Below are 23,218 nucleotides of genomic sequence, written 5' to 3' on the forward strand. Positions count from 1 at the left end.
ATGCATCTTATATTCCTGCCCTGACAGAAAAACCACATGATTTCAACTTACATTTTATGTGAAGAATACATGAAAACATGTTTTTGGAACACTTCCCGTGTTCACATGTGAAATTGATGTGGTTTTTGCGTATCTGACTGGATAGGATGGGTGATTCAGCAGAGGACAGAGCGAAGCTGACCAGCCAACAGGAACTGTGTGTCCCTGACAAGCAGGCCACCAAACGCCCTGCAGTTCCACACTCAAGGTTCTTAATAATGCTTTAAAATGCACATGTACGATTGTGCATGTGTAATGGGTTGAAAACAAAGTCACTAAAAACGGACACTCTTTTATTATGCATTTCCCTCCCAATTTGTTTATGTATTTGTCTTAATTAATCTAAATTGCATTTTCTAAATACTTTAGCGTTAGCAGTCCATCAGGCCAATAGATGGCGCTGTTGCACTGTTGTAGCAGGAGAAACAGCAAGTTCTGGCCAAGCGCTCACCATTCTGCTGAATAAGGATCAGAACTTTACTGAGCTAAACTGGGTCTGTTCTTTTTACTATTACAGGTATGTAACAGAACTTCCAAACGTTCAAATATATACACAATATGTAATAACATGCTATTTAACAACTCTGTCAAGGTATTATCACGTTAGGAAAGGTCTTGTTTTGGCTTTGTGTCGAACTGTGTGAGAGAAGAACGTGATTTACATTGAGTGAGAGTATATGTTAGCTTGATGCTAGCTGAGGTAAAAAACGATTTACGAGTCACAGAGACTATGTTTACTGAGTAGCTTACTTGTACTGGATTTTGTCTAGGAGAGTTTTTTATAAAGAATCCATTTGTTAGGGATTTCTGAGTTGGTTTTACATGTTATTGTTTTTTTGTGTAAAATTGTGCTCACTAGCTGGTAAACTGGCCGAGCACGCTCAGTCTGGTGGACTTTTAGTGCATACAGTGAGAGAGAGACGATTTTCTGGAGGTGCCACTATCTTAAAGCTGAATGTATTGTTGTCAGTTTTCTATAGAGGTAGCGGTATATAGATAAACATTCAGTTATGTTTTCATATATAGGTGTTTCTATTGTATGAATGTGAAATACATTGTGGTTTTCATGTGAAACCATACACTAAGACAGGGTTATTTGTGGAACATTTTTGAGTTGTGCTTTAGGTAAAGTGCATTTATGTTGTGTAATTTAAAATGTGCACTTGTTTGATGTGAATATTTTCAAAGTACTAACAAGAAAATAGACAATTGAACAAGAGAAAAAAAACATTCTTCAGAATAAAGAAAGCGCCAGAACTTTGCAGACGTAAACTTGTGTCCGTTCTTTTTACTATTGCAGGCCACCTCAGCTACACATGCACTCTGTCTGCACACGCATCCACGCATGTACATACACACGGACAAACACACACTAATGTTCTGTCTCTTGTGTTTGTCAGCAGTTCATCGTGGCCCCTGTCGTTCGCCTCCTTCACCAAAGCTCTGTCAGGGACCTACATGAAGTGTGCCATCACTCAGAGAGACACTTTGACCTGTCCAGCTCTCTCATCGGACTCATAGACTGCAGCTTTGAGATGGGTATCAACAATAACATTGAGTTGCTTGAGAATTCATGTAGTAAAAACTAGATACAGACTACAGTATGATCCGTTTTTCTTGTGGTTCAGAGTCTGCTCTCAATACTGTCCAGTTTTCTAGTTGTTCCTATTAACTGATTGACTGGCGTTTGTCCATGACTCTACTGTCAAAGCCCTAACATTGTTTTATGTGCTGCTATGTTGTTGCAGCCTAGTATCCAAACTGATATGCCATTTTTAGTCAAAATAAAAAATGCGCATGGGTGCAGTTTCTTGTCCTCCTCGTTCCGCTGTGAAAGGACCGCACCAGCTCCGGTGTCCGAGGCGTCCACCTCTACCACAAAGGGACGAGTAGGATCAGGATGAACGAGGATGGGTCCGGAGTTGAAACGTCTCTTGAGCTCTATGAATGCCCTGTCAGCCTTGAGATTCCCGCAAAAACCTGCTTGAGTGAGGTGGGACAGGGCCGAATGTGTTCCGGAAGGGTTTTTGGAGAAGATCAGGATGTCGTCGAGGTAAACAAAGACGAACCCATTCAACATATCCCTAAGAGTGTCATTGATCAATGCTTGAAAGAATGCCGGTGAGTTCGATATTCCGAAGGTCATGACTAAATACTCAGTGACCACTAGGGGTGTTAAAGGCAGTTTTCCACTCATCTCCCTCCCTGATTCTCACCAGATTTTAAGCGTTGCGGAGGTCCAGTTTGGTGAAGAATTGGGCTCCTAGGGCCAACTCCAAGGTGGCGGACATCGGGTAGGGGGTAACGATTCTTGATCGTAATCCTTTTCAGCCCTCTGTAATCGATGCAAGGACTGAGGTTTGGGTCAGAGACAGAGAGACAAGGGAATGCTTTTAGACAGGCAGCCCAATTATGATATTTTTTCCACTAATTGATCTTTTGACCAATCACATTACATATTTTCGCATCAGCTCTTTTTCAGAGCATATCTGATTGGTCAAAATACCAATTACTCAAAAAAACTACTGAATTGGGCTGCCTGTCTTAACGAAGCCATAGAAACATGGACATGCTCCAACTGAAATGTTCCATCCTGTCAGTATTGATGTTGAATGGCATTAAATTCTATTTTTTTTGTTTCTCTCCCATCCCCTGTAGGTTTGTTGAACATGAGTGGAAATGAAACTCCAGCACACTGGCAGCACTAAAGACGTGTGAGTATAACTTTTCCAGGTGAGGTGAACCTGCCTGTGGGTGCGGTGGGGATATTCCTGGGAGGTCTACTGATGAAGAGGTATAAGCTTGGCGTTGTGTCTGGAGCCCAGCTGTCTTTCGTCACCTCCTTCATGGCCTACCTCCTCCTCCTTCTGCAGTCTGGCACTAAGTGTGACAACGTTAAGGTGGCTGGTCTGACCGTGTCCTACAACGGGTAAATATGACATCTGATTGGTTGGTTGGTTGGGGGGTGTGTGGGTTGATAAAAACAAAAGTTTTGATCAGTGGAATATGAGGGAGAGTTAGACCAAAACACACATGGGCCTCTTCCTGGGCTCCCTCTTGTGGGAATATACAGTATGGTTGTTACTGAGCCAGGATTCCTGGCTGTTTTGTCACTGTGCCTATGTCAATGATAGTTCAGACACAATTATTTAAACATCATTATTCCCAGCCATTTTCTCAGTCCCCCAGGTCCCCTGGTGTACGATGGCAGCCTGTTGTCAGAGTGTAACAGAGACTGCTCCTGCTTGGCTGGGGAGTGGGACCCTGTGTGTTCAGACAATGGCATCACCTACACCTCCCCCTGCCTCGCAGGCTGCTCCAGCTTTACAGGTTACGGCAAGAACACGGTACCAATACTATTAATGTACTGAGTGTAGAACACATTCACAGGGATGCTGGCCCATGTTGACTCCAATGCTTCCCACAGTTGTGTCAAATTGTCTTTTGAGTGGTGAACCATTCTTCATACACACGGGAAACTGTTGAGCGTAAAAAACCCAGCAGCATTGCAGTTCTTGACACAAACTGGTACCCCTGGCACGTACAACCATGCCCCGTTGAAAGGCATGTAAATATTTTGTCTTGCCCATTCACCCTTTAAATGGCACACATACACAATCCATGTCTCAATTGTCTCAAGCCTTACAATATTTTTTTAAACCTTTCTCCTCCTCTTTATCTATACTTATTTAAGTGGATTTAACTAGTGACATCCATAAGGGATTATAGCGTTAACCTGGATTCACCTGGTCAGCATATGTCATGGAAAGAGCAGGTGATCTTAATATTTTATACACTCAGTGTAACTCATTGGCACTGACATAAGTTATTTTCAACCATTAACTGGGGCCTTGTTGAGGCCTTATCTAAGTAAGTAATTGCTGATTGACAATAAAGTATTATTTTGATGTATGGGAAAAAATATGGTATGCAATTCCTATGTAGAGAAGGTTCTCTCTGGTAGTTGTTCAATATGACTTCAACTTTTACAGGGCACTCTTTTTTACTTTTCTTTATTAACAAATATCATCAAACAAAAGAGGAATAGTCACATGCAAACAAGCGTACTAACAAACTATTTACATTGCCAGGAATCCTAAACAAACAAATCATATTCATTAAGACTACAAGTTTTAATTGCCTTTTTGTTTTTCATTTTAGTTAGTGATGCCATATTGTTTAAACTCATTTATAAAGTGAAAAAAGTTAGGTTTTGAATTAGACCATTTGCATTTGTGAATATGACATGTACCTAGTATTATTAGCAGTTGAATTAAATATGCTACATCTTTATCTATGTCAGAAATTCTGAAATAAATCATTATATAAAAACCATTAAATAGTACAACCGGTCCTATTTATTTTGTAACAAAATTCTGTTTGTCAATCCAAAACATTCTGCTATAAATACAGGTAAAAAACAAATGCAAAATGGTCTCCTTTTCCATTCCACAGAAATCACAGTTATATTCAATATTCAGCTTGTGTCACACCCTGACCATAGAGAGCCCTCGGGGTTCTCTATGGTGTTTTAGGTCAGGGCGTGACTAGGGGGGTTTCTAGGTATTATATTTCTATGTTGGTGTGTGTATATGGTTCCCAATTGGAGGCAGCTGATAATCGTTACCTCTCATTGGGGATCATACTTAGTGTGTCCTTTTTGTCCCACCTGCGATGTGGGATATTGTTTTGTGTGAGTGCCTATGTGCGCTACGTGTTTCACGATCGTTATAGCTTTGTTGTTTTTGGAAGTTTCACTATTATTAAAATGTGGAACTCTACTCACGCTGCGCCTTGGTCTAATTATTCATACGACGGTCGTGACAGCTTGAATCTTTCCAAAACATGTTTCACAGGATAAATTCTATGTAACATTTCAAATGAAACTTCCTTTACTTTGTTACTGATACAATATTTGTTAGCAATTTTCCATGCTTTCCCCCATTGTATATCACCATAGATATCTGACCAAAAGAATCTTGCTGAGAGAATTGTAGTATCATAAACAATATTCCTAATCTGTTTATTACTACATTTATTTTACATTTACATTTTAGTCATCTTATCCAGAGCGACTTACAGTAGTGAATGCATACATTTCATTTCATACATTTTTTAAAAAAAAATTCTGTGCTGGCCCCCCGTGGGAATCGAACCCACAACCCTGGTGTTGCAAACACCATGCTCTACCAATACCAATGCCAATGAATATATTTTCATGTAAATCTGTTACATCAACCACAGAGGAATTTAAAGGAGACAACCCGCCCCTTGGAATCGCATCAAAAACAATTGCATATTCTTTCGGGGTAATTGGAATTTTAAACTTATCAAGAAATTCCCCATATGAGAGTAAATATCCATCCTTATTCAGTAACTGACCAACCAAAATAATTGTATTCTCAAACCAGTTATAAAAAATACTTATTTTTAAATCATATATCTTTGTTCCATAAAAAGTATTTGTGTTTATACGCTAACATCCAATCTAGAATTGTCTGCTTATGGAATTTGGCCAACTTTACTGGGATTTTATCAATATCAAAATTACATCGAAGCAAAATTCTAAACCACCAACAGAGTCAAATAAATACTTAGGGAAGACATTCCAAATACTGTTCTGGTTCTTAACATACTTCAGAATCCAATTTTTTTACATTTATTTTAAAAGTATTATTTGGAGTATTGAAATCTAAAACCTCAAGACCTCCTTGTTCTTGGGTATTAGTGAGAATATCTTATCGTAGATAGTGAGGCTTGTTACTCCAAATAAAATGATAAAGAATCTTATCTAAGTCCTTTACAATTTTAGGGGGTAAGTCAAGTGATAACGAGACATAAACCGATATGGATAACCCTTCAGCTTTGGAAAATAAAACCAGACCGTATAACGAAATATCTCTCATCAACCAGAGGTTCAATTTCTTATTTGTTTTCTCAATAATGGGGTTAAAGTTCAATTCACTCCTTTGTTTTTCATCCTTGGATATAACAATTTCAAGATAAGTAAACTTATCTTGAATTGGGATACCATATACTTCCTGTAAAACAAAATCCTTGAGTGGAAATAAGACTGACTTATTGAAAATAATTTTCAAACCTGAAACTAAGGAAAAGTCTTCAATACAGGAAACTGCTTTAGAAACCTCATTCCTGTCTCTTAAAAATATGGTGGTATCATCAGCCAGTTGACATAGTTTAAATTCTTGCCAAGTGCTAAAACACCATAAATTCCCTTTCTTGATATGAAAGGCCATAATTTGAGTAACCAATAAAAATACAAATGGACTAATTGGGCAGCCCTGCCTAATGCCACGGCCAATATCAGATCTTTGGGATGTCCCGCGAGCTAATTTTACAGAGCTAGTACAACCACTATATAAAGTTTGGACTGCTTTCAAAAAATAGTCACCAAACCCCAAAAAACATATTGCTTTGAACATAAACTCATTTTCTACAGTGTCAAAAGCTTTAAAAAAATCAACAAACATAAGAAAACTATCATCAAGGATGAGGTCATTATAGTCAATCATATCCAAGATCAACCTGATGTTATTACTAATGTGTCGAGCATGCATAAAACCAGATTATTCATCAATTATATGATGCAAGCCTCGTTTCAACCTCTTAGCAAATCCAAGGGCAAATAATTTCCCATCATTATTCAACAGGCTAATGGGTCGCCATTTTGTCTGTATAAAGAGTATCCTTATTAGGTTTGGGAATCAAAGTAATTACACCTTGCTTTAAGGAAGCCGGTAACTCCCCTTTTTCTATTGATTCTTGAAACATAGCAAGAATGAAAGGAATCAATTTATCATTGAATGCTTTATAAAACTTGCTTATAAACCATCATTTCCAGGGGACCTATTGTCCTTAAGGCTTTTAATACAGTCTTTTATCTCAATTTCAGATAACGCATCATCACAAAAATCCCTGAAATCATTATCTATCTTCTTAGCAATGTTTGCTACATTGTCTAAGAAAAGATCCATATTGGAAGTTGGCTGGGCTGATGTATACAGATTCTGATAAAACTGGGCAACATGCTGAGAGATTTCTTTTAGATTTTCATTGGGAGCATTATTAATCATTAATTTACATATGGAAGTCTTTTCGCCTGCCTTTTTTTCTAAATTAAAGAAATATTTTGTATTTTTCTCTCCCTTTTCCATCCATTTTCGTCTTGACCTTACAAACGTTCTCCGGGCCTTTTCCTCGTAGATACAGTCTAACTGCATTTGCAATGATGATAGCTCCAGTAATTCCTGATTAGTTAGATAACTTTTTTTAGTATAATCCATTATTCCCTTTATGATGTCATATTCTTTCTCTCTTGGCAAGAGCAATTTCTTTCCCCATTGAAATAGCCAAAAGCCTTAATCAAATTTCATTAGCTCCCAGTAACTTCCAAACGTATTCATAACACAGGCACAATTCCAGTATTTATCATTAATTCCTGCTACTTCCTTCTCTAGTAAAGTCTTGTTCATTTTCCAGTAACCTTTGCTAACTTTTTTGTTGACAAACCATTCATATTTATCTTTATTGAGATCCCTTTGTGGTCTGTTAAAATCGATGGTTCAATGGAGTCTGTATCAACCTTGTCAGCCATATCTTCAGATATCAGCCAGAAATCAATACGGGATTGTATAGATAAATCTTTAGTACTCCATGTAAACATAATCTTATCTGGGTTCTTATGTCTCCAAATATCTAGAACACCTAACCTTAGACATATATTCCTTATCTCACAAACAGAATTGCTATCCTTAGGAGGTCATCTATCTAGATTATCATGTATTAAAATCTCCACCCCATATTACTTTGGCCAATGGGAATTTAGACATAATTTTACTTATTTTCCTCTCAATGTCTCTAAATAAAATACAGTTACTTGACTTGTTATTGGAAGCATAAGTATTTACAACAATGAATTGAACATGGTTGACATCTACCAATAGTATAATCCATCTCCCTGTATTATCTGCTTCATGACTCAATATATGACCCTTAAAGTTGCCTTTTAAAATAGCGACACCTGCTGACCGATTAGTACCAAATGAAAACCAAATATCATTCCCCCACTGACACTTCCAAAACACAGTATCTGTGGAACAGGCATGAGTTTCTTGAATGAAATAAAAGTCGGCACTCTTACCCTTACAATACAAAAATAAAGATTTCCTTTACAAAATATTACGCATTCCCCTGGCATTAATAGAAAAAACAGAAATGGACATTTACTATCAGTGACTATATGAAGAATATTAAACTTGTATACGTTCACACGAATCAGGGTCTTACAAAAAGAAAAGTTCTTACTAGTTGCAAATAAAAACAGTCCTTTGCACCACGCAAGTGGTTGACCTAAATTATATATATACATATTTTTATACAATTGCAAATAACATTGTACCATAGATTGGTAAAAACGAATAGCCATCAAGCTAGCTTTAAGTGTCAGTGCGAATTTCCCTGCCATAATTTTTTTTTTAGATATAAAATTAGTTTGGCTCACACAAACAATGCTCTTTCCTCAAGAAATATAAAGTTTTATCAGATGCAAATAAAACTCAGTCCTGCACAACTCACTTGATAAATCCAGCAGTCAACAAACTAGGCGTCAGCGTGAATTTCCCTTCCATTACCAAAAGCCTTAGCTCCGGCAAAGTATGCACTTTTCCCTTCCTTCCTTGCTCTCTCAATCATCGGCCACAGACGATTCCGAGCTTCTTGATCCTCAGGTTGCAGCCACTGGTTGCAGCCACTGCTAGCTGGCCAACTCTACCAGCTAGCAGTACTGTATCATTTTTAGTCAATAAGATTTTTGCAACGTAAGCTTAACTTTCTGAACTTTCGAGTTGTGTAGTCCACTTGTGTAGCTAGCAGGACTGACTTTGTGTTAGCTAGCCAACGTTTAATTACTTCTGCGTTATGAAAGGAACTAGACACGGACACGAATGATCCATTGGTAGTTTGTTGTAACCAAGTATTGGTGCTAACCGTGTGTTATTGGATGCTAGTTAGCTACGGCGTCATAGGATACGGTGCACTCGGTGGGTTTCACGGAAGAATACTGTACCAAGTTATCTAGCTGAATAAACTAAGTTTGAGCCTATTCCTGGAAACATTGAACCACTGTAGTTTACATCAATTATAATTTCTAAAGTGGAAGTTGGAATAGTTATATTTGAGTGTTTCAGTGAATGGTTAGTGAGGGAGGCCCTGCTCTCTCGTTTCCCCAGTTGTTTAGTTAATTTTCATTCCAATCTCCTTTGCATTAGCGTAGCCTCTCCTGTAGCCCGTCAACTATGTGTCTGTCTATCCCTGTTCTCTCCTCTCTGCACAGGCCAAACAAACGCTTCACACCGCATGGCCGCTGCCACTCTAACCTGGTGGTCCCAGCGCGCACGACTAACGTTGAGTTCCAGGTCTCCGGCAGCCTCTGGAACTGTCGGTCTGCGGCCAACAAGGCAGAGTTCATCTCAGCCTATGCTACCCTCCAGTCCCTCGAGTTCTTGGCGCTGACGGAAACATGGATTACCACAGAAAACACTGCTACTCCTACTGCTCTCTCCTCGTCTGACCACGTGTTCTTGCATACCCTGAGAGCATCTGGTCAGCGGGGTGGTGACACTGGAATCCTCATCTCTCCCAAGTGGACATTCTCTCTTTCTTCCCTGACCCATCTGTCTATCTCCTCCTTTGAATTCCATGCTGTCACAGTCACTAGCCCATTCAAACTTAACATCCTTATCATTTATCGCCCTCCAGGTTCCCTTGGAGAGTTCATCAATGAGCTTGACACCTTGATAAGTTCCTTTCCTGAGGATGGCTCACCCCTCACAATTCTGGGTGACTTTAACCTCCCTACGTCTACCTTTGACTCATTTCTCTCTGCCTCCTTCTTTCCACTCCTCTCCTCTTTTGACCTCACCCTCTCACCGTCCCCCCCTACTCCCAAGGCAGGCAATACGCTTGACCTCATCTTTACTAGATGCTGTTCTTCTACTAATCTCACTGCAACTCCCCTCCAAGTCTCCGACCACTACCTTGTATTCTTTTCCCTTTCGCTCTCCTCCAACACTACTCACTCTGCCCCTACTTAGATGGTATTGCGCCGTCGCAACCTTTCTCTCCTATTGTAGAGAAAATTGGAAAGAGATTTAACTCCTGGTTTTTAAGAGATCTTTCTTTATCTGGACGTGTACTTTTATCAAAATCTGAATGTCTGTCCAGATTAGTTTATACCTCCCTTGCCTTGGATGTTCCTCTGTCAGTAACTAAAATGGTTGATACGAAATGATTTAACTTCAAATAAACCACATTATTTTAGAAAAGCGGTAATATGTAGCACCCAAGGTGAGGGAGGGTTGAATGCTCTGGATTTTTAAGCCTCATAATATTTCAAATTAAATGGATGCAAAACTATTTAAGAAATAAGGATTGCATCTGGAATATCATCCCTAATTTAATATTCCAACAAATTGGTGGTCTAGAATTCTTACTCAAATGCAACTTTGATGTGGGTAAAATCCCTATTAAGCTTGCAAACTTTCATAAACAAGTACTTCTAACTTGGAACCTCATGTACAAACACAATTTTTCCCCTAATAGGTATACAATCTGGAATAATAAAGACATAAAATACAAAAACAAGTCTTTGTTTTTCCAGAACTGGTTTGACAACAACATTATTTGGGTTAAACAATTACTGAACAATGATGGACAATTATATGATTATCCAGAATTTATTAGAACACACAATGTTACATTCACTCCTGAGGAGTATCAAATTGTTGTTAGAGCTGTCCCTAAAGGTGCTATTCTTCTTTTAGGAGAATATAACAATACTACCAAGTGCAACTGTTGAGGATTTTGTAGCCTCAATACAATTAGAAGGAATTGACATTGTAAACTATAAATGTAATAACATGTATATAAGGAAACTGTCAATATGTTACTATTCCCTCTGTTAAAATGTACTGGAATGCAGCCCGAGGACAAGTGAACTGGAACAAAGTTTTGTTGTTATCTGGTAAATATTGTATATCTAATAAGGTGAAAGAAGTATCATACAAACTCATTCATAGAATCTACTCTGTAAAGACCTTTATTATACACAGATTTGAAATAGCTATTGATAACAAATGTGTATTTTGTGATTGTGACCCAGAGACTCTTGACCATTTATTTTGGGGCTGCTCTTATGTCAGAAGATTTTGGTGTGAGTTAGAAGATTTTAGTTTAAAAGAAACAACTATTAATGTAAATTTGAAAGACTATATTATGTTTTATATTGAACCAAATGATATGGACCCTGATTTAACTTTCATTGTTAATTTGTTTATCTTTCATGGAAGATTCTTTATCCATAAAATGAAGTGGGCAGAGAACAAACCCCTTTTCACATTATTTAAGATAGAATTGAAATATTATTTTGAAATGATCAGTAAACAACAAAAAAGCAATACTCACCATAAAAGTATTTAACAAATTGAAAATGAATCTTGATATGTAATACCCCTGTCTTAGGTTTTGTACTCTTGTTTGTATATTTCTGTTTTTTTTTTGTATTTGTTTGTGTTCATAATAAAAAAATATATAATACATTTAAAAAAGAAGACGCATGCATATTGTCGGCCAGTCGGCCTACAAGTATTTTTGCAATAGAAATATAATCACTAAGATTGTGATTATAGCCAGTTCGTTTTACAAGTGTGTGCACAGTTAACAGGCATAGGCTGAATACATTGCACTTCTCGTTGTGGATGCACTTTGGATATTATTAATTTAATTTTGGACGTTGTGATAGCCATTTCATCCGAAACATTATTACCAATGCACAGTTGTCTGATTATGCATATGGAATAAATGCACTTCTTGTTGTTGTCGCATTTTGGATGTATTGTATTGTTATTGCTGAAAGACTTCAGTGCATGGGCGCTGTCCGATGCTGAAGTATATCACCTTGGCACGTGAAAGGCGTTTTGTCATTGCCTTGTGGTCACTTGTATTAGGCTTATAGGCTTATAAAAACTACATTTACATCGAAAAAGAACAACAACAAAAAAAACGTTATACTTTGTGAGAAAACCCTAAAATTGTTCCTCAGCTAGAAATGTTCCACCCTCTCATGTCGCCATCTTGACCATGTCCCTGATTTCATGGAGCTCTCCTGCGCATCATTTACTTCACAAAATCCCGCAAACTGAAAGCGCCAGAAATAAACATCGCGAGATTGTAAATATGTGTGAGAGTCAGAGATTTGAAAGCAGACGCTTTCATCCCAAACGATGTACAGTAATGCGTACATACATTTTACTTTTGGGTGGCCCAGGGAAATGAGACTTTTTCGAGCTTTTCGGAGCAATTTTTGTATCCCTTTCTTTGTAATACTGTATGTATTCAATCATTTCGAATTGATCACTTCCCACTGGGCACATACATCAATTCAATGTTTATTCCACGTTGGTTCAACGTAATTTAATGGAAATTACATGGATATTGTGTCACAGTGAATTTTATAATCTGCAGTCAATTTAATGATGTTTTCATGTGCCATGATTCTAACATTTGACATATGATCCTCATAGGATTAGGCTACATAAGTACAGTAAATGTAATCTCAATTCAATACGATGTGCATATACTGTACATATAGCCAATATAGCTATTAAACCCATGTTCAGTGACTGTAATCTGTGACGCAAGTGGCCTAATATGTTTGTGACGTTCCATGGAACCCACGGTATTGTTTAAACTAGATTCTGATTGGCTTGCAGTTCATTCTACAGTGTAAATTATAAATGAAAACGTGCTTTTATATCAGTGTTACAGATTCACATTACCGAGCGTGTCTCAACCCGTACCGCGCTTTTATCTGCCTAAAGGTATCTTCACGCACGACTGGATAGTCCTTTTGGATACTCTTGTCCAAGGTAAGGATATGCGTCAAGCTGTAGCATACTTTTAATGTTTTAGTTCCGAACTCAAGTTACTCCAGTCAAGTGATTAATCGTAAAAGTTAGTTGTTTTGACTGAGCAGTCCAATGGCCAATGCCGTTTTGGGACTATGAGATCCTCGGCTATATACTATGATGAGCAAATAACATGCATAGATGATGCATTAGGTATTGCACAAGTCAGTGTTTAGGTCAGAATATAAAGTTGCTACTTCCGTCAACTCAAGTTACTCAAGTCAAGTGATTAATTGTAAGAGTTAGTTGTTTTGACTGTCAAAACAAATAACTTTGATGGAATATTCCAAATTACAATGGCAATAATGCATCACAACTTCACAATATTACTTGTATTTCAATGATTCATCCAGGCCCAAGACATAAAGTCGCCTGAAAGCTGTGTAGCAATCATTCCATTGCTGACCCATAGGATGGTAATCACATACATGATTGGCTTAATCTAGAATCATGGATACCTTTCATGTGAGTACTCACACACCAGATTTTTTTACATACCTCAGAAGGAAGATACCTCAATATCTGGAAGCACTGTCTCATGTACAATTGTTAATGCTATCTCTGAAATGTCTAACAAAATGTTGACCTGATCATTTCATCAAGACCTTCTCATCACAAGTTGGAACTAGTGGTCAACTTTGGGGCAATGCAGCCCAAAATAACAGGGGCCAATATTTTCATGGAGGTAAGCACTACACTTCTGATGGGTTTAAAGATTGTATTACATTATCTAAAAGTGAGAAAGTAAACCCCAGCTGTTGTTATTCTTTTCACAGGGAAGGACAATCCCCATTATGACATGAACGTTTCATTGCTGAACAACCATAGATATTTTTCTTCTAATTTGGCTCCCGTTCCTCCAACAGAGAGCAAGACCTGCCAGCAGAGCTCACTGGAGCAGGGAGACATCCCATCATCCTTTTGGCGCCTGACAAAGTACACTTTTTCTCTTCTAAATAACTCTATAGTAACATCTTCTGCACAAAGTTACATTCCTAATAAGATTGGTGTTAAGTGAGAAAGAATCCTATAGATGGTCCTATGGGCATGGTCTGAAGCCTCTCTTCATCGCAGTATGCTGAACCACCTGATTTCTTGCAGGCTTGAGATTCAGATCCTGCTGAACGATGTTAAGCAGTCGATTAACCACATGCAGGGGACGCTGAACACCTTGCAGGGGCAGTGTATTGAGTTGCAGACTGCCATATCTAAGGTAGTGTCAGATGAGTCTCAGATACAGAAGAATAAGTCTATGATGTTATGGTGATAATGATTGAGATGGTGATTATAATAATGATGACTAGCGGTACCCCACAATACGGGCGGTAAATCATTGGATCTGATTAATTCAATTCAATGCAATTCAATCTTAGAGGACTGCAACCATAGAAATACAATGTATTTACACTATTAATAAGCTATTGTCAACTTCCCGTCTATGGTTATCTTGCTCATTGCTCACTGTCAATTGCTGATTGTTACCCTATGTGTGCAACTATTATTGATTTCTCACAGAAAAATTATTTGGTTGCAAATGTACCTGGGGCCATGTAAATAATTGTTAGGCTACTCATTTTGAATCCACCGGTGGCAACTTGTGTGACCATAAAAGTCTGTGTGCGACTGGGCACAGTAAAATAATTTGGTTACTGACCTGCCCTACATCATAGAAGGCCCTTCAAGTCGGAACTAGGAAATTCTGACATTTCTGACTCGCTAACTCGTTATGGAATGATGATTTCAAGTTTCCCACTTGTGAAGTATGAGAATCAACCAGTAGGAAGCTCTACACTAATAACTTACATTCATTTCAAATCTGAGGTTCCAAGTTTCCGATGGCATGTGAATTTTTCAATAGTTGCCATGGTAATTTTGAATGTTCAGTCAGTGAGCATTATGGGTAATTGTCCTACATACTTACATGAAATGCTGTAGTAACAGTGCCATTCCAAACACAATAAATGTGAAAATTAACAAAGATACAAAATATTGCTTAAGTGAATAAAATCAGTTTAAAATTGTAGGAGGAAATGCCCCTGCAGCAGGGAAGCTTACGGTATTATAATATATTGTAGATAACGTTAATATAATTTGTGTATTTACATTATCAGTACACATACAAATGAAAGTATATGCTAGGGATTGATCTACACTGAGTGAACAAAACATTAAGAACACCTATTGAGTTGCCCCCCCCTTGCAGTTCTTGACACAAACCGGTGCGCCTGGCACCTACTACCAGACTCTGTTCAAAGGGACTTAAATCTTTTGTCTTGCTTATTCACACTCTGAATGACACACATACACAATCCATGTCTCAATTGTCTAAAAATCATTCTTTAACCTGTCTCCTCCCCTTCATCTACACTAAGAAGATTTAACAATTGACATCAATAACTGATGATAGCTTTCACCTGATTAATTTATGTCACGGAAAGAGAAGGTGTTCTTAATGTTTAACACACTCAGTGTATGTGTCAATGATGTTATAGATTCCAAGTGGTTGATTTTTTAGGGAATTACTATATGCTCTATGTTATACCTGCAGATCATCACAGCAGCCGAAGTTGCTGCACAGAGGGAGGAGATCCTCCAAACAGCCAGTGTCCCTGCACAGAGGGAGGGGATTCTCCAAACAGCCAGTGTCCCTGCGCAGAGGGAGGGGATTCTCTCAGCAGCTAGCATCAATGCACAGAGGGAGGAGATCCTCCGATCATCAGGCCTCCTCCCTGCACAGAGGGAGGGGATCCTCCAAACAGCCAGTGTCCCTGCGCAGAGGGAGGGGATCCTCCAAACAGCCAGTGTCCCTGCGCAGAGGGAGGGGATTCTCTCAGAAGCTAGCATCAATGCACAGAGGGAGGAGATCCTCCGATCATCAGGCCTCATCCCTGCACAGAGGGACGGGATCCTCCAAACAGCCAGTGTCCCTGCGCAGAGGGAGGAGATCCTCCAAACAGCCAGTGTCCCTGCACAGAGGGAGGGGATTCTCTCAGTAGCCAGCATCAATGCACAGAGGGAGGAGATCCTCCGATCATCAGGCCTCATCCCTGCACAGAGGGAGGGGATCCTCCAAACAGCCAGTGTCCCTGCGCAGAGGGAGGGAATCGTACCAATGGCCAGCGTCCCAGCGCACAGCGAGGGGATTGTCCCAAAGGCTAGTGTCCCTGCTGAGAGGGAGGAGGTCCTCCGAGCATCAGGCCTCATCCCTGCACATAAGGAGGGGATCCTCCGAGCATCAGGCCTCATCCCTGTACAGAGGGAGGGGATTCTTCCAGCAGCTTCTATCACTGCGCGGAAGAAGAAGATCCTCAGAGCATCACACGTCACCCATGCACAAAGGGAGTTGATCCTCCTGATGGCCAGTGTCACTGCGCAGAGGAAAGGAATCTTCCCAAAGGCCAGCGTCCCTGCGCACAGGGAGTGGATCGTCCCAAAGGCTAGTGTCCCTGCAGAGAGGGAGGAGATCTTCCTCACAACCAGTGTCCCTGTGAAGAATGGAAACAATCATCCACAACCACCTCCCATCATCCCCATGGTGGCACCACTGTGGAAATGGGATGGTGGAGCATGTACTCCACCTGTGGATTTCTATTCCAAGAGAAGAGGTCACTTAACCTTACCTAATTAGTAAAGAAATTACCATTGTGATAGCGTGAGAATAAGTTGTGATAGATTAAATGTATGGCTCATGTGAGTATATAGCTGTAATACTTTCATGCATTTTCTCCATACAACAGGTTTAGCTCCATTTTACTTTTACATTTTAGTCATTTAGCAGACGCTCTTATCCAGAGCGACTTACAGTAGTGAGTGTATACATTTTCATATTCCGGTGAATCTCTCCAGGATTTCGCATGGGTTTTTTGGATATTAGCTGATAAATATGCTAGATTTTGCAGCGACAATTATGACATTTTGCATAGCAATATGCAATTGTTTTGTCCAATTTGTTGCAAAAATGCGCTGACAAGGAAAAAACTGTGTTGACGTCTGGCTTGATTGAACCATATTATGCAGTCAATGTGCGGTGATTGGTTGAAATTGCGAGCCCTCTTTTTGTACTGTGGTAATGGGTCAGTTCTATGCAATAATATTGTGATGACGTGACTATTTTATTCAGAAATAGTTTGGTGATTGGTCAAATTTGTAAGCCCTCACATAATATGCAGGGAATTGTTGATTTTGCAACCAAAACAATGCGATCGCAGAGTCCTGGAGTAACCTCCCAGTAATCCCTGTGACTGCGTGTTGGTTAAGATTGGGTTGTAACAGAGTATCAGAGCGAGACGTTTCTACCTGGCAGCTAGTAATTGTTCTGTGTGGTGACATGAGCAGAGTGGCCTGACTTCTCCCACTTATTACAGATGTCCGACTTAGATATGTTGAGCATCCTGCTATGATGTCCATCACCAAGCCGGAACATTCCGATGCCAACCCTCAGTGCCAGACTGGCAGCCGGCCGGTGGCTGAGCCCGAGACCCCTGCTGTTCACAATAACAGTGGAGGCTGGCTCAGCTGGGTCTTTGGGAGTGGAAGAGTTAATAAGAAGGAGGTTCACCTACCTGAGGACAAAGACAGATCTGTAAGGAACTGGTTATTAACACTTTATTCTATGTAGAGACAATTGAGTGGATTAAAAAAAAGACAATTTGTGGCTTGCTTCACATTGCTAATATCTTCTTCCTCAGATTGTCTGGGATCCAACTCTGCACAGATGGGTTAACAAAACTGAGCCCAAGGCTGAGGTACACACTTAAATTCAAAGAAATAAAAACAGTGAACAACCATTGTATTTCAACTGTGATAATATTACTAACAATTTGGAAAATGTGTTGATGTGTTTTACAGAACAAGTGTGTACCACCACCTCCACCGATGGGGACCTATGGATATCAGGGGAACACTGGCAGTGTCCCCAAAGGAGTGAATCCTTACTCTATGAAAGCAGGTGAATATTGCTTTAGAATACATGTGGTTTAACCAAGACTGTGTCAGCCAATCATAGATGTCCCTGGTGGTCCCCTGCTAACACCTTTCCCACTACCAGCAGGTCTATGGGGCAGCAGATACCCTACAATGCATGACAATGATGGGACCAACTCAAAGCCTCCAAGCCATGGTCCTGGACTGCTTCCTAGACAGCTCTCTGGCTTGCTCCCTCCTTCACACTTCGACCTCATGGCACCAATGGTTGTGCCACCTGACACTCTACCCTACTGAGGTATGATTCTGGAAAATCCTTCCAAATTGTATCCTTCATCATTAACTGAGATTTTACTTTAACATAGCAAATGGCTGAAGTAGCAAGGATGTTAACTATTTTTTATTTTTGTCCAACAGGCCATTTGCCCAGAGTGGATTTGCCAATATTCAGCATTAAAAATGTATTAAAACATGATCTTTTAATTAAATCTCTCCTTTGTGTCCTCATGTTCACATTAATTTGATGTGTTCTATCATCATTTACAATGCTTATTGCTTCTGCATTGCTTTACATTACAGACAAGTATACTGCTCAAAAAAATAAAGGAAACACTAAATCACACAAAAATAATCAATGGAAATCCAATTTATCAACCTATGGAGGTCTGGATTTGGAGTCACACTCAAAATTAAAGTGGAAAACCACACTACAGGCTGATCCAACTTTGATGTAATGTCCTTAAAACAAGTCAAAATGAGGCTCAGTAGTGTGTGTGGCCTCCACGTGCCTGTATGACCTCCCCACAACGCCTGGGCATGCTCCTGATGAGGTGGCGGATGGTCTCCTGAGGGATCTCCTCCCAGACCTGGACTAAAGCATCCGCCAACTCCTGGACAGTCTGTGGTGCAACGTGGCGTTGGTGGATGGAGTGAGACATGATGTCCCAGATGTGCTCAATTGGATTCAGGTCTGGGGAACGGGCGGGCCAGTTCATAGCATCAATGCCTTCCTCTTGCAGGAACTGCTGACACACTCCAGCCACATGAGGTCTAGCATTGTCTTCCATTAGGAGGAACCCAGGGCCAACCGCACAAGCATATGGTCTCACAAGGGGTCTGAGGATCTCATCTCGGTACCTAATAGCAGTCAGGCTACCTCTGGCGAGCACATGGAGGGCTGTGCGGCCCCCCAAAGAAATGCCACCCCACACCATGACTGACCCACCGCCAAACTGGTCATGCTGGAGGATGTTGCAGGCAGCAGAACGTTCTCCACGGCGTCTCCAGACTCTGTCACGTCTGTCACATGTGCTCAGTGTGAACCTGCTTTCATCTGTGAAGAGCACAGGGCGCCAGTGGCGAATTTGCCAATCTTGGTGTTCTCTGGCAAATGCCAAACGTCCTGCACAGTGTTGGGCTGTAAGCACAACCCCCACCTGTGGACGTCGGGCCCTCGAACCACCCTCATGGAGTCTGTTTCTGACCGTTTGAGCAGACACATGCACATTTGTGGCCTGCTGGAGGTCATTTTGCAGGGCTCTGGCAGTGCTCCTCCTGCTCCTCTATGCACAAAGGCAGAGGTAGCGGTCCTGCTGCTGGGTTGTTGCCCTCCTACGGCCTCCTCCACGTCTCCTGATGTACTGGCCTGTCTCCTGGTAGCGCCTCCATGCTCTGGACACTACGCTGACAGACACAGCAAACCTTCTTGCCACAGCTCGCATTGATGTGCCATCCTGGATGAGCTGCACTACCTGAGCCACTTGTGTGGGTTGTAGACTCCGTCTCATGCTACCACTAGAGTGAAAGCACCGCCAGCATTCAAAAGTGACCAAAACATCAGCCAGGAAGCATAGGAACTGAGAAGTGGTCTGTGGTCTCCACCTGCAGAACCACTCCTTTATTGGGGGTGTCTTGCTTATTGCCTATAATGTCCACCTGTTGTCTATTCCATTTGCACAACAGCATGTGAAATTTATTTTCAATCAGTGTTGCTTCCTAAGTGGACAGTTTGATTTCACAGAAGTGTGATTGACTTGGAGTTACATTGTGTTGTTTAAGTGTTCCCTTTATTTTTTTGAGCAGTATATTTATTTTGTTTTCGGACTGTGGTCTGTGAGGGCTCTGCCTCTTCACATTCCTTTCCTCTATCCCGGTTATCCTCACTCTATACTTCGTTCACTCGTGTGAGTGTGAGCTTACGGGAAATCCTGGCCTTTTGCATGCGTTTGCTTTCATTGCCCTGGGCAATTTGCATTTTCTCAAGCAACAGTTCATCACTAGTGTTAATATTCTGGAGATGCACTCTCATCTCTGCCCTGACATTATCATTTGTTAATCCTGTAACAATGGCCTGCAGGCATTGACTCTTGACTAACTGTGCCATATTTCAGTCCTGATTGGGCACGAGCTGAGGCTGATATAACACTTTCTGTCTCAGGTTAAAGACTCGGACTAGGAAGTCCAAGGCCGTGTTGCTTTAGTCAACTTGTGATACAGTTCAGTAGCATCCCTCTCTGCATAATGTGTCCTCAAGATATGTGTCCCCCAGATAACTCCTCATCTTAAGCCCTGGGCTCACAGCTCTGATTACTGCTTCTATGATTTCTAATTCATGGTATCCTTTTCTCCGTCCATTTTCAATACGATGTTCTAGGCTGCTGAAACTGAGCTTATCTTTTTGATTTTGATCTCCGATCTGTCCATGAATTTTAAAGTCTTTCTAACTGGACATACTCACTCCATTCTCTCTCTGTGGTGGGTGCCTTTCTGGAGCTGAGACCACTTCTCTGCTGGGCTGAGGAGCCCCTCCCTCTTCTTTTCGTTCTGCCGCAGCTCCCGTCTCTCCGCTGGGTTCGCTGTCGCCGACTGGCTGGGACTTGTAGGCAGACTTTCACAGTATCCTCAGAGTCCGACATTCCTTTGATTTCGCCTTTCAGTTGAAGCAGCCAAGACATTCCCTCATCCTCTGATTCCATTAAATCCTCCTTCTCACAGTAATCTTCCATCAATTTGCATCGCAAAGCGCGATGGCTCTTTCCTTTTACTTCAGTCATCTACACCTCCTATTCCACAACGTACACACAAGTGCCGTAAATTGTCCTCAGTTAAAGTCCATAAACTCTGTTCGATTTCATCCAACAACATTTCCCTCTCTCGACTCATATTGTCCTGCTCACGTGGCAACAACGACAATGCAGGCAATGGCAAGATAGCTACACTCCGTTAGGTGGTTAGCCTGCTAACGTTAGCTAGCTAGCTGCTCTCCCAATGTCTCTCACTCGTTGTCCGTTCCAGGAATATGGGCTGGTGCTCTGTAGTAACTTGACAAGGAATGCCCACACGCATTTCGATATTACTTTCCTTTACTTTCAACCCAAACCTAAAGGTGTATTGCCAGGTACAAATATAACAGAACTATATAGCCCACTCAGCCGGTAGTAGAATCACATTGCACAGAACTCACTCTTGGTGATGACATCATCAAAGGGGAAAGGTCAAGGTTAATGCCAATAATAACCATGTAATTATTTATATAGTGTCCACACTATAACACTTCTCCCCCCTCAATTTAAATCCCCCCCTGTAAGGAAAACATAAGGTTAACAAGTAAACCACATTAGTGTTTTCTTCTCTTTACTACACCACACTGTAGAACTTCTGCTGGTGTTACCGTAAATGTAACCAAAACAACAACAATAAAATGACAGTCCTTATTTCTTTTCAACTAGGTCTGCTGCTCCAAACAAACACTAACACCACGAGTCTCTCAGTCTCAACTACAGAGTTAGTCTTTCAGGAGGCTTGTGACTACGCTGTGATCTGCGCAGTACTCCTGGTGTGCTACGAGACACAGGTAAGGCGTGTCCCAGTGGAGCTGGGTCTGAGGGCACAGGAGCGGGTTGGGTGTTTGTGAGAGAATGTCCATCACCCTCTGCTGGAACCACTGAATGCCCCTGTTCCTCAGATGCTGTTTCCTGTGGGATTTCAACTTGTACACTACCACCCACAGCTGTTCCGTCTGAAAACATGGTCTTGTCTTTGTCATAGCGCAGGCGGAGATGGTCCTGGTGTCTGCGCATGACTCGACCATCAGTCAGTTTGACCACAAAGGAGACGGGACCACTCTGACTCAGAATGATACCTGGCAACCAGCGTTGGCTGCTTGTGAAGTTGCGGATGTAGACAATGTCATTGGGTTTTAACTGTCTCTCTCTTGCGTGGTGGTCATGTCTCTCTTTTTGTTTCTCCTGCTTCCGTTCCACTCGTGCTCTGATGTTCGGACGCAGTAGATCCAGGTGAGCTTTTGGCCTTCTGCCCATTAACATCACCGCTGGAGCCTGTCCTGTTGTTGTTTGTGGCGTGATGCGGTACTGGAACAAGAACCGAGAGAGCTTAGTAGTGATGGTTCCCCCAGTCATCCTTTTGAGCCCCTCTTTCAGTGTCTGCACAGCCCGCTCCGCTAAGCCGTTTGAGGCCGGGTGAAACGGGGCGCTGCGGACATGGCGGATCCCGTTTCTCCGCATGAATTCTTGGAACAAATCACAGGTAAACGTTGTTGCGTTGTCGGACACCAGAGAGTCCGGCAGACCATGGGTTGAAAACACCTGCCGAAGCTTTTCAATGGTTGTGGTCGCTGTGATGTTGCTCATGATGTGCGCCTCCAGCCACTTGGAGTGTGCGTCCACCATGACAAGGAACATGTGACCCATGAAAGGGCCTGCAAAATCTATATGCAGCCTGGACCATGGGTGGTCAGGCCACTCCCACAGATGTAGTGGCGCGGGCGGCGCCATCTTCTGGTTGATCTGGCACTCAGAACATGATTTAACTTTGTCTTCTACCTCCTGATCCATGTTAGACCACCAGATGTAAGATCTGGCTAAACTTTTCATCCGGGAGGCACCCGGGTGAGCCTCATGGACCTCATCCATGACTTGTGCACGGCCAGGGGGTGGAACAACCACTCTGGACCCCCAGAGTATGCAGCCATCCTGCACACTCAGCTCAGTTTTGCGCTTTGCATAAGGTCTTAGTCCATCATCCTCTATGACAGGAGGCCAACCCTGCATCAGGAATCTTTTCACTTGGGACAGGATAGGCAGGATAGGCAGGATCTTATCCCGGTATTGGGATTCATTGTCATGTGACCATGGCGGGGAATTCAAAACTGCAAGAGTAATCATTTCAAATAATCAAATAATCAACTATTTTCCTCCATTTGAAAGATATATCTCCTAAATCTAACCACGCTGTCCGATTTTCAGAGGCTTTAC

General features: G+C 41.3%; 1 protein-coding gene and 1 long non-coding RNA gene across 4 annotated transcripts; one reads left to right on the forward strand and one right to left on the reverse strand.

Moving 5' to 3' along the window:
• The first annotated feature begins 2,828 nt into the window (after window positions 1-2,828).
• Window positions 2,829-18,464, forward strand: LOC115149647 (uncharacterized protein KIAA0754-like). 3 transcript variants are annotated; one of them, XM_029692594.1, is made up of 11 exons: window positions 11,478-13,487; window positions 13,626-13,707; window positions 13,889-13,958; window positions 14,124-14,235; window positions 15,571-15,768; window positions 15,967-16,627; window positions 17,387-17,604; window positions 17,711-17,767; window positions 17,871-17,970; window positions 18,070-18,243; window positions 18,363-18,464. In XM_029692594.1, exons 1-10 carry the CDS (start codon window positions 13,473-13,475, stop codon window positions 18,240-18,242), a joined length of 1,686 nt encoding a protein of 561 aa, XP_029548454.1. In that variant the 5' UTR covers window positions 11,478-13,472; the 3' UTR covers window position 18,243; window positions 18,363-18,464. The 3 variants fall into 3 exon arrangements, 1 of the variants encoding a protein (XP_029548454.1); XR_003866907.1 differs by lacking the exons at window positions 11,478-13,487; window positions 13,626-13,707; window positions 13,889-13,958; ... (6 more) ...; window positions 18,070-18,243; window positions 18,363-18,464 and adding exons at window positions 2,829-2,968; window positions 3,229-3,386; window positions 9,392-9,421; XR_003866906.1 differs by lacking the exons at window positions 11,478-13,487; window positions 13,626-13,707; window positions 13,889-13,958; ... (6 more) ...; window positions 18,070-18,243; window positions 18,363-18,464 and adding exons at window positions 2,829-2,968; window positions 3,229-4,073.
• On the reverse strand, window positions 16,709-21,329 carry LOC115149685 (uncharacterized). The gene is made up of 2 exons (XR_003866940.1): window positions 20,683-21,329; window positions 16,709-17,584 (listed from the first exon to the last, which is right to left on the reverse strand). It is a non-coding gene; the product is annotated as an uncharacterized LOC115149685 (long non-coding RNA).
• Window positions 21,330-23,218: the final 1,889 nt, after the last annotated feature.

This window comes from Salmo trutta, chromosome 15 (genome assembly GCF_901001165.1).
Source record: "Salmo trutta chromosome 15, fSalTru1.1, whole genome shotgun sequence".
In the NCBI taxonomy this organism is placed as follows: Eukaryota; Metazoa; Chordata; class Actinopteri; order Salmoniformes; family Salmonidae; genus Salmo; species Salmo trutta.